Raw genomic sequence first — 11,979 nt, 5'->3', positions numbered from 1 at the left:
TGAGCTGCACCAAGTATGAAAGGCGCTTTTATAAATAAAGTTTGATTTGATTTGATTTGATTTAAGCTTTGTGGTTAATTCCCCCCATTTTTGCATTTTCAGATATTTTTGCTATCAAGTCAGAATATGGGTCTTCAGTCATTCAGAGAATGCTGTTGAAGTAAGGCAATCTTTTTCTTTCTTTCTTGGCTTTCACTATAAAATATAATATATACATATTCTCCTTCTCTAGACCACAGGTGCCTTTGGAGGATCTTCTCCCACCGTCTGTGCCTCATGATGCTCTCAACCTGATAAAAGGTTTACTAGTTTTTAACCCGGACAAGCGGCTGACCGCAGAACAAGCCCTTCGGCACCCATATGTAGCCAGGTATTTGGGATATTTCGCTTCATTTGGGTTTTATACAATAAAATTTGCAGTAGCTCATTTGTTTTTTGTTAAGTTTAACAGCTTTGTGTGACAGATTTGTCTTTCTACATCATTTTTGTATGTATTTGACAAATTTACATGATATTAGCAACACATATTTGTGTTTTCACCTGAAATGTTTTTATCTGGCACCGTTTTTTTTAATTCTTAAGGTTCCATAATCCAACTAAAGAGCCCAGTCTCAGCTATGATGTGGTGCTGCCGGTGGATGATGATGTACAGTTATCAGTAGTTCAATACCGCACCAAACTTTACGAGGTAAAAACAGCACAACAATTGATTATATTTCAACACTGTTTTCTGTGTTAGATGATAATTTGACAAAATAAAAGCCCCTCACTGTTCTCTTTAAATATGCAGTTGATGCTGGAGTGGAAGAGCAAAAACGCATTGCTGAAGCTGCCACAGGCTGTAAGCTGTGTCAGCAGTCCGGGGAAGCCGAATGCCAAGAGTGAAAGAGGAGAGAAGAGCCCGGTGACAGCGACAAGCCACGGAGATGGCGACCGGGAGGGGAAACCACCCTGCAAGCAGGCCGACCAGGAAAAGCAGTTAAACGCCGGTGCTACTAAACCTGGAGCAGCGAATGTCCAATCAACTTTAGGGAAGACGAGTCCAGTAACTCGTCCTGGTTTCAGAAAACCATCATATAACCCAATCACTCATACCACAGGTATAGAAATGTATGTTTTTGCTCTAATAGATTTGCTTTTTTCACTTACAAAACTTTATTGTTACACGTTATTTTTTTAGCTTGCAAAAATTGCTTGTAAATAAGCAATGAGTCAAAAACTTTAGTAGAACTGTAGAGCTCAATTAAAAAACCTCTACCAGCATATTCCCAAATGCTGAAATAAATGTTTTATTTATTATATATTTTGTTCAAACTTCAGTTGGTGCTCCTCATCACTATCACTCTACTAGAGTCAGCAGGAAACAACCAGGACAAACTACCAATGAAACCACAGTAACACTACCAGCAGAGGGACCCAACATTCATGCAGTAAGCCGTACAGCTCAGTCCAGTCTTTCTTTTGTGATCCTGTCATTTGTTTTTTCTATTTAAAATCCCTTTGTTTGTGTTTGTCTGCCCACCAGTCCATGGACCAGATTCTGCAGCGTGGTCGCTCAGCCCCTGTGGCCCACAACCACTCCTTCTCCTCCACCCTCATCCAAACTCAGAAAAACTCTTTAGTCCGTAAAGAGGACAAGTCTTTACCTGCTGGTCTGCACATCACATCAGCCCAGCTGGTCAGTGGACATTTTATTTCAAATATTTTTGGATTCTTTTAAACCTCAAAATTTGAACTGTCTCCAACCACCCTTGTGTTTTTTTTCTCGTGCAGAACCAGAGCCCCAACTCTCGTGTTCGGGAGGCTCGGCCGGTGCACCGTTTCAGCAAAAAGGTCTTCCAGAATAACTGTAACGTGGTGGCTGCTGGTGACCCTCGAGCCAAACTCGGCAGCTACGCCCAAGCCTATGGCACTATCAACAAGACGGAACTTGACAGTCTTCTTCAAAGTCGTCCTTATCATCAGTAACTGCCATCCTATCACTGGTTGCACAGCCAAGGAACTCGTGTTTTTTTGTAATAGGATGTTTGATGTTTGACAAATACATTTAAAGAAAACATTTTTTTGGTAAATGATTGGTAAAAATGTATCCAGATTTTTCTATATTATAATATAAGAAATAATATGACACGTGTGATTTTTATTGTAAAAAAACATCTGCAACAGTTCTTTTTTAATTGTTTTTCTTTTGATTTTTGAGGCAATACCAGTCAAAAACAGCAATAAATATCAACAAATAAATAAGTCTCTGTATTTGTTTGTAGCATTCAGGCTTATGTGGAGAAATATAGGAAAGCAAGAAATTGAAATACTACTAAAATAAAGCTGATATTTCTAGTAAGGAAATTTAGTACATATACCTCATTTAATAATGAAAGCAAAAGGACCGTGTCCAAGAACACCAGGTCTTGGTGTAAAAGCCTCCTAATTGAATGGGTTGTCTCCTATCAATGCCAGGCTCCATAACCACAATGTTGGAGATAAGGTGTCAGGGGCGGACTTATCATTAGGAAAAGGAAGGCGACGGCCAGGGGCCCCCAATGCTTTTTGGGCCGTGAGCCCTTGAAATATTTCTAAATTCATTTTCATGACCATCATTATTTGATTCTGACACAGTAAAAGAAAAACAACATGGAGATGGCATTAAGACTGCTAATGTTAAAGTGTTTCTTCCCCCCCGTAAATCTGAAGGAAAAGAATGTTCCATCAATAGCAAGTTAGCTAGCAGAAAGAGACTCTTCCAAGAGTTTCAAATAATAATAATAACCAGCAGTGAAAAAAAGGAAAAAGCAAAGATGAGTAAAAAAACAGGAAGAAAGTCGAAACAGGAAAAAGATGAACAAAATCAAAGGAACTCATAAAGATAATGAAGAAAGTTTAGAATGAAAAGACAGAAAATGACAGGAAAGACATAAAATGAGGGTCAGAAAATTTCAATTTCTGATATTTTTATACCACTCCAATGGGTATTGCTTTGTTCCACAATCTAAGTGTATTTTTGCCTTCTTAAGTAATACCTGAAAAATTAAAGAAATTATATAGAAATTACATAGAAATAATTAATACAACCAATATGCAGAGGGCCCCATCTTATTATTCGCCTAGGGCCCCCAAACTGTAAGGTCAGCCACTGTAAGGCCAAAAGGATTTTTATTAACTCGCTTTCTGGGTATCCAAAAAAAAAAAAAAAAAAAAAAGAAAAAACCTTTAATGATAAGCTTTAAACGGTAAAACGGAAAACGGTATATAACTAATTTTATTTTGGGCTTTCTAAGAGTTAGTGTAACATTAGCGTATGTGACACACTTTATCACTCTTATTGTATCTCTGGTTGTTAATATTAAATGCAAATACAGAGGCCAAAAAATAATATTAAGAAAAAACCACAATAAGAAAAAAAAAATCTAATAATTGTTTGAAAAAAATAAAAAAATAAAAACGGGGTCAAATTTGACCCTATGGGCTCTCAAGGGTTAAGCTTAATTTTCTTTATATATATATATATCCGCTATCATGACACTAGAAGCTTGATTTTTATTGAAATAGGTCTTTAAGGACGACATATATTTACATATGGGCTGAACTCTCAATGACAATATTTTCACTTGAACTGAAGTTTTACTGAATAATATATTTTCCCAAAAAACTAAGTATGTTTTCTGATGTCAGCACCCTTCAATTCTTGCATGGTATGAAGAAACATAAGATATATCCTTTATGGACCAGGGATGTCACTTAAAAGTTTATGGCCTAAAGCCCATGTGAAAGACCTGTTGTGAAGCTTAAAACGAAACTTATGCAGAGCATGCTGAAATGTGGAAAAACTTGTTAGCAGTCAAAACAGTCAGCTGTCTGATTGTTGCACAACTCAATCGACTCTCCCCAAATGTGGAAAATCATATTTTTTGGCTAATTATTTATATATATTTGATATATTTTACACAAACAAACAAATAATTAAATAAATAAACATTATTAAAGTGGGCTTTGCTATTATTTTTATAAGAAATAAAATCTTTTCAAAATAAATTACCAAAGGCTGCTGTGTTTTGATATTTGTTATTTAAAACTTCACATGACATTTTTATAAAATATTTTTTACATTTTAACACTGCAAAAAATTAGCACAAAAATACATTTTAATTATTAATTGTAAACTGTAAGTTAACAGTACATTTTAATTATTATTTGTAAACTGTAAGTTAACAGTATTTAGGTTGCCTCCGCACGTTAATAATTCATAATCCTGTACAGTCAGGTTCTGACGTAATGGCCAGAAACGGAACCACGTGACTCCTGTTACGCATATAAATTACTTTCTAGATCTATTCTAGACATTTCTAGATAAGTGTCTACTTGCTGTAACCCGATCTGGTCTGTCTCTTCATCTCTCTTTTATCGTGTTGGAATTTGGTTTTCCCCTCAACAAATCGAGGTAAATTTGTCTTTAAACCGGACATTCCCTGAACACCGCTGACCAGTCGTAACCATTTCAGAGACGAAGGAGGTCGGCCGCGGCGCGTGCCTGCTGGCACTTTAATTAAAGGTAAGGATATTTACTGCTCCGTGGTGATTTTATTAAGTGTACTTGGCTTTAGTCGTGTCATCTCATTGGGTTTTATAAGTCTCTAGTGCGTCGATGATGGTATACAGCCTCAGCATCACTGTGAGCTGCCATCATCTAACGTAAGCAAAATGGGGAGCGTTACACCGAAAACCCCTAAAACACGGTTTTATCAGAACCGTTGGGAGCAGAAAGGGGAAAACGGGACAGTTTCTTAAACGACATTGCGTCCTATAAACAGAAGGGGTGCAGCAAGTAATATAAATATATATCTAAAGAGGCAAAAATAGATCCAACATGGCGTGTGCTGCTGGGGGGGATTCGGCTCACTCTGCAATTCCACACCTTCCCGTATCGCTCTGCCTTCGCATGGCTAAAATGTTTGTCAATATATATTCAAGCTAAAATTGCGTCGTGTCACATTTGGGTGCGAGTTTAACCGGATTCTGTTTGGGTTTTGTTTAGAAATGGTCATCCATTATGTCAAAATGACATAAGATGTCATATTATTGAACAAGAACGCCGTCTTTTACCTTTACCTTTTATTTATTTACAATCTTACCTGTCTAAAATTTTATTATTTTATGGATTAATACTATTGTTTTTATTTATATGTTTGAAAAATTGTAATTTTCTGGCATTGTTTTGTTATAATTCCTACTTTCTTTAGAGTTTAGGATTTCCTATAATTTCTAAAACCAGTAAACGCACCACAAAAGGTTTTTATTTCATTTTTAGCACCCATTCGTAATGTTCTCCTCCAAATTATCTAACCAAAAACCGTTTTCGTTTTCTTTAAACAAGATACCCTTTGCTATATTAAGGGCTAAGCCCACATTATCTCAAATAGTTGCACAGTTTCCAAATGGATAATTCCAACACGACTTTTAGATAAACCGGTGCTGTTTTGTTGACATTTAGAGCCAGTCTTACGAAAGCACAAAGGGGAAGGTGTCTGACACGATGTTAGTCAGCGGGTTATGACATTAGAGCAGCTGACGTCGTTGCGGTTACTGTATTTCAGGCCTGACTACTGCAATTGCAGTGAGTCTGAAGTGTGAGCACAGCTTTACTGGCATTAATAAAACATGTAGCCTTACGGAGAAAAATAAAACCCTTATAAACTGTGTACTTTGTAGCTGAATTTAGTCCAGTTAGGAGTTTGATTTTAACTTAATGTTGGTGCCTTTATGTTTTTATTATAAACAGAAAAATTGCGTAGTCACATGTTGGGCACAACACGCTAACATCCGGGTCTTTGTCAGTCGTCACGCGCGTTTTTTTATTTTTTTATTTTGTAGTTAACTTGGATTTGTTAATGCCAAATACATTGTAAATTTTACTTTTTATTGTATATATTTGTCACCACATTCACTTATATTATAATTTAACAACTGACCACACTTATTAGTGCAAATAAGTAGTTATTTTCGTAATTATTCTGTGTCCTCTTGCTATTGAGGTACTGTGCTGGCTTGGTTGTGCTAGTTTATCTCTTCTAGTTGATGGTTCAATCCGTCTCTTTAACCTAATTCCCGCAGTGATGTCTATGGGTCGAGGCCCGGGACCTTTGCACTGTTTTATCCACAGCATGGGAGTGTTGTTCCAAAGAGGATTAGAAATCTCAAACCCTTCATGTGCAGACAGTCTAAACTGACTTTAATAATGTGTTTGGGCTCCATGTTAGCACTGCTGGTTTCACTATATTTCCAGTGAAATGCTTATTTATTAATTTGCAAAGGAAAGCTTTATTTTAAAGCACTGTCATGTTAGTGTTCCAATCTCTATTTGGGTCAGTTTGTTACAGACTAAACCCCTCCACTGTATTGTTTAGAAAACTGCACTTAATTTATGTTTTAATGGCAATTAAGTCATCCATTTTTACAACTTACATTTTTTCTCCCACTTACAATAATTGAATTATAACACTCCCACACTTTTCTATAACTAGTTTAGATTATTTTACCAATGATAATGCCTCATAGAAATTATTTTCAAAATAAAACACACGTTTCAAATGATCCTCCTGCTGCAGTAATTTTTTTCTCCTTTTACAATCAAATATAAAAACAATAACATGAAGATGGAATCCTTGTTTTTGTTTTAATATATAGCGGAAAATGTAATTTTATATTTTTAAGAACTTTGCCTTTGAACATCAAATATGTAGCAAATATGTTTTAAGCTTATTCTAATAAAAGCCCACCACAAAACTTAATAAACTTAAACAATGTTTAAAAAACTACAAACACTTTTATTTATTAAAATCCTTAAACTTTTTTTCTTTCAAACCCAAACAACCATAATAGATGGTTAAAAGACCCTCGTGTTGCTACAGGTTGCAGACGTCTGATCTAGATAGTGTTTTTACTTTGCATTATTGCATATTTTTATACTCATTAATACTCTTGTTAAACTTGATTTTGGAATATTATTTTAGTTGTTTCAAAACTAACAAAAGGTTGTTTATGGAAACATTTTCTTCATTTCTCTGCTAGTTTGTACCCTCTCCTTTTAAATGTATTTTTGATCTTTTTTTAAATTCAATGATTCACCCGAGTTAAGGTTTCAATCAAGGAAACATACATTTGATCGCTTCTACATTTGTAACCTGAACTCTGGATATGATTGAGCACTTGACTTGCAGATGTAGACATTTTTAACGGTAATCATGCCTGGGGTGCATAGCTAGATTTTTAAATGGAAAAAGTTTGTGGTTTTAGCCTGCACACGCTTGTATTGTCTAAGGAGGGATTTGGCTCCATGGATAATGATCATAATCTGCTATGATCTTAACAAGTGGTGTCGGCATCAGGCACCGCGGCGTGTTTGTCTGCAGTATCTCACTGCACTGTTGCACTGTCCTAATGAGGTGCAGACGGAGATCATGAGGATGTGCACTAAAGTCTGATTGCATTTACTGAAGCAAAATGGGACATTGTGCTTACAGTTAATTCAGTTTCAGCTGGCCTGAGTTTAGACAGTAAACATTTCTACTGTTCTGATTTCCAAATTAAGTTTTGTTTATATTAAATTCAGTGCTTTTGCTTACACTACATACACAGGCGTCCAGCATTTGTCGGAAAAATACCATAGACTTATGCACCACTAAAAACCTGCTTTACTTTTTTTTTCTTTTAAAGTCAGTATGTGGCAAAGCAACTTTTATGCTTTGTTGCCCAGAGATTTCATTCAATTCAAGGCTTAAAAAAAGAAAAGCCCTTCTGCCTATTTCTGGTTTCCTCTATGCTTCAGATATTTGGATCAAATGATCAGTTGCAGTGAAATAGCCTGAAAATCAACATGTTGTTTCATATTTGGACTTCTGGGTTGCTGCCTGAATATCTGTAAAATGACTGATATTGGTGGAGGAAAAACAGTCCTCAACCAGATCATTTCTAAAGGAAATTCTGATTTATTATTATTTTTTCTTCTATCATCTATGCTGGGGAATTCACCATATTGCATTGCCAAAGGGTCCAGACAGCATTGTTGTAAGTCTTCAAATTTCAGAATACAACACACCACATTATAGACAATTCTCTCCTTATATTATGAAGCAGAGAGTTGTGTAGGCTACACCTTTAAAGACCCATTCTGATGTGTTTTACATGTTCTTGTGGTATTTTTCTGATTATGGAGGACGCGTATAAAGAAAATTAAGCTTAAAATTTGAAATACTGCAGAAAACATGTAAAAACCAATGGGAACGCTGTTAAAATTGATCAAAAGATGATTGGAATGGGACTAAAAGTATATTTACACCTCAGTTTCAAGATGGATTTTATATTTTTAAAATTAGCCAGTATTATATTGATAACAAAAAATGTTTAGAAAAAATATTTGCCTGAGAATCATCATAGTTATGTACTATAGAAGAGTATTTTAATGTAAAGTCAGCCTGGACTTATTTGTTCACCATGGTGTAGGCTCATATCTGGCATTTTTTGGGCTTGAATTTCTGGAGGTATGGTCTTGGCATTTTTTAAGAGTTTTTGCCTTTTCATGTAATGGTTTGCCGAGTGTTTTGTTAAGCATAGGTATAAGATCTTGACCACAGAAGAGTCAATTCAGCACCCAGGCGTTCCCGAACAAAGCCATGCTGCAGTCTGTGGCTTCGCGTTGTCCTGGTGAAATACACAAGGCCTTTTTGTGGAGCTGTTGCTCTAAAACCCCCAACCTTTCAGTATTTATAGTTCCTTTCAAGACATAAACACTTGTAACTGTTTGCACCTCCATGGTATTGGAGATTTTGCCTTCAGTTCAAAAAACATGATTATAAAAAGATAAAAAATTTGGATTCATTTCCAATCAGCGAGAATTCATCCTTTTTAAAGCGTTTGCTTTCGAAAAAATCTAGGTACAATGACGGTTCTGGATCATGTCAAATTGTTTCCTTTTTGCATTGAAGAGCTTAAGTGGCATCTGCAGATGGCTCATTATGTTCGCCAAAAGTTTTTCTGAAGGCTCTTTAAGCCAATTGTGGTTGACAAAATCATGTTGAGTGGTGCATTATAATGTAAAAAGTCCAAAGACTACATCTATCTTTGTCCTTTTTACTGACATACGGAGATTTCCTCTGAATCCTGATGTGTTGATGAGGAGATTTGCAACGCATTTGTAATATGACAGGACTTTGAAGTATTCAACCACCCTCATGCGGTCTGAACCTCTGCTCTCACAAGACTCTATGTGTGTCATTGGATCAGCTGGAGAATGAATTGGCAATTATGGCTCTTATTCAGCATTCAGTGCATAACACTGATGAATAGGGGAAGTGGTTACTGAACCTCAGCTGTGGACCAATGGGTTTTATTCTTGGCAATCACATTAAAAGAAAGCCTTTTTAAATAAAGAATTGATTTAGTTTTAAATGTATTTGTTAATCCTGAATAGGTAAATATTTACACTTGGACCTGCAGAAGTGTTTTTTTTAATGTACTTGTTAACTTGCATTTCTGCTGAAGTCAAAACTTATGAAAGGCTCATCTTTAGTTTTTTTTTAAAGAAGAATTTAAGTTGGTAATTCTTTAACTAAAACTTTCTGTTTTCTTTACAGACTGTTGCACCTGAATCTCTCCACGCCATGTCTCACGACAAAAGTGGGTACCCCGTGATGGGTGACGGCAACCAGCCTCCCAACCCAAATTACTACGGACCCCCTCAGCCTGGGTTTGCCATGCCCCCTCCCAACTACAGCCAAGCCACAGGGGGACCGTACCCACCAGCAGGCGGCTACGGACAGCCGGGCTTCCCCCAGGCTGGTCCCGGCTTTGCCCCCGGCCCGTACCCTCCAATGGGGTTCCCTCAGATGCCCTACGCTCAGGGGCCTTATCAGCAGGGATTTGGACAAGCAGGTTTTCCTGGTGACCCCATGGGTGAGCAATCCTTTTTGATGAAAAATAACTATAAAAAGTAGAGCTGGGTTTATTTAAAAATTGATAAATCAATCTGAATCGATCTAAGCTTTAACAGACCAATAATCGACCCATAAAAGTAGAGATTGATCTTATGCATTAAGCTAAAGTCAGCTAGCTTGATGCTAAGGTATAATGGGATTTCCCATTGGACGGCTAATGCTAACGCTCGGTTGACATAAACATAAATTGTTGACTAAATGAACATCTTTATTTACTCACAGGCATGAATTTTACAAACTCTTTTAAGGAAAAATTTTTAAAGTAACGATGTGCGGCTTGCTCATACTTTGTTCTTCTTCTGGAATAACATGTAATGCTATAGCATGATCGCCACCTAGTGGCCAAAATGAAACGCCCTCCAGGAGAGCCAGAACAATTGTTGGAGCTTCTCTGTTCGAGAGTCCATGTAAGACTGTATGGTATTAACAATCTCATTATTATTTCACTAATACACTTCACAGTATGTAAACTGTATCACATTAATGTAAATATCTTCAAAACATATTTATAGATTAACATATTTCTAAACAAATTTGTCTACATTTGTAAACTCAAAATTGAATTGAGTGGATTGAAAGAATATAAAGAAAAAACAAATCTGAATCATATTGATCCAGGCTGTGGTGAATCGAATTGATTCTTGAAATTATTGTCAATACCCAGCCCTAATAAAAAGGTCATGTGTTTAAGTTTGATAAATCTTATTTTTTATTCAGGAGTGCCTGCAGACAGCCCTGCCTACCATGACGATGGTCCTCCTTCATATGGAGACAATGATGAGTTTAAAACTGGAGGTTTTGAGGACAAGATGGTCCGACGGGCTTTCATCAGGAAGGTGAGTAAAAAGCACAGTCAGGTTCCAGCTTGTGTGTGATGTGGTCTTCTAAAAACCAATAATTCTGTTTCTGTTTTCCTTCGTCCATCAGGTCTTCTTGGTCCTCACCGTTCAGCTTCTTGTCACCTTTTCCTTCGTTGCCATCTTCACCTTCAGTGACAACGCAAAGATCTTTGTGCGGCATAACCCGTGGGTGTACTACACCTCCTACGCCTCCTTCCTGGTCTGCCTCATCGCTTTAAGCTGCTGCGGAGACTTCCGCCGCAAATACCCGGGAAACATGATCGCTCTGGTAAGAAACGACTTCATAAAACTTCAAAGATTAAAAAGCCTGAAAACATTTATTTTTCCTTTTACTGATCTCCATGATTTTTTATCCTTCAGAGCATCCTGACCCTCAGTTTGTCCTACATGGTGGGCATGATCGCTAGTTTCTACGACACAGAGACCGTCATCATCGCTGTGGGCATGACCGCCGGGGTCTGCTTCACCGTCGTCTTGTTCTCTTTGCAGGTATGGATGTCAGTCATTGAATGAGAACTGAAGTATTAATTATTAAGTAATACTTTTTTGGGAGTTGAAATGATTTTGGCTGATTTGTTCACTTTTTATGTTCATGACAGACAAAGTATGACTTCACTTCCTGCCGTGGCGTGCTATTTGTGTGCCTTATTGTGTTGATGATCTTCTCCATCCTCTGCATCTTCATCCGCAACAAGATCATGCATTTAGTCTATGCCTCACTGGGGGCTCTGCTCTTCACTTGCGTAAGTGATACTATCAACAGATGCTTTTTTATTATTATTTTCCCCTGGTTTGATTTCAGATTCTGAAAATCTCGTCAACTTTCACCATTTTTACTTTCCACAGTTCTTGGCTGTTGACACTCAGCTCCTTCTGGGTAACAAAAACCTGGCCCTGAGTCCAGAGGAGTACATCTTCGCTGCTCTCAACCTCTACACAGACATCATTAACATTTTCCTCTACATCCTGGCCATCGTGGGCCGCTCCCGCGAATGAGCTCCCCGCCGTCAAGACTTCATGAGGAGCCTCCTGTTCATGTGTCGCGTTATTTCCCTCCACTCAAGTTTAGCGTCTCCCCTCATTCCCTCTCGTGGTTCACAGTCGTACTTGGAAACGAGGGCAGCATGTTGTTAAAT

At 37.3% G+C, this 11,979-nt stretch overlaps 3 protein-coding genes across 4 annotated transcripts in view; all 3 read left to right on the top strand.

Moving 5' to 3' along the window:
• Positions 1-2,244, top strand: part of mapk15 (mitogen-activated protein kinase 15) — a 9,177-nt gene extending 6,933 nt beyond the window's left edge. Inside the window, exons 9-15 of the mRNA XM_036214207.1 lie at positions 97-160; positions 233-370; positions 583-688; positions 791-1,100; positions 1,321-1,430; positions 1,526-1,678; positions 1,774-2,244. Of these exons, the coding sequence (XP_036070100.1) occupies positions 97-160; positions 233-370; positions 583-688; positions 791-1,100; positions 1,321-1,430; positions 1,526-1,678; positions 1,774-1,968 (1,076 nt within the window). The 3' untranslated portion in view covers positions 1,969-2,244. The remainder of the gene's footprint in view (positions 1-96; positions 161-232; positions 371-582; positions 689-790; positions 1,101-1,320; positions 1,431-1,525; positions 1,679-1,773) is intronic.
• Positions 1-11,979, top strand: part of adnp2b (ADNP homeobox 2b) — a gene marked incomplete in the record, with an annotated part of 705,870 nt that overhangs the window by 118,000 nt on the left and 575,891 nt on the right.
• On the top strand, positions 4,272-11,973 carry grinaa (glutamate receptor, ionotropic, N-methyl D-aspartate-associated protein 1a (glutamate binding)). 2 transcript variants are annotated; one of them, XM_024294721.2, is made up of 8 exons: positions 4,298-4,435; positions 4,497-4,546; positions 9,624-9,942; positions 10,701-10,819; positions 10,911-11,111; positions 11,204-11,332; positions 11,443-11,586; positions 11,690-11,973. In XM_024294721.2, the coding sequence occupies exons 3-8, from the start codon at positions 9,651-9,653 to the stop codon at positions 11,837-11,839; spliced, it is 1,035 nt and encodes a 344-aa protein (XP_024150489.1). In that variant the 5' UTR covers positions 4,298-4,435; positions 4,497-4,546; positions 9,624-9,650; the 3' UTR covers positions 11,840-11,973. The 2 variants fall into 2 exon arrangements, with proteins under 2 accessions (XP_024150481.1, XP_024150489.1); XM_024294713.1 differs by having other exon boundaries at positions 4,272-4,546.

This window comes from Oryzias melastigma, linkage group LG11 (genome assembly GCF_002922805.2).
Source record: "Oryzias melastigma strain HK-1 linkage group LG11, ASM292280v2, whole genome shotgun sequence".
In the NCBI taxonomy this organism is placed as follows: domain Eukaryota; kingdom Metazoa; phylum Chordata; class Actinopteri; order Beloniformes; family Adrianichthyidae; genus Oryzias; species Oryzias melastigma.
This window is presented reverse-complemented; position numbering and strand designations above follow the sequence as displayed.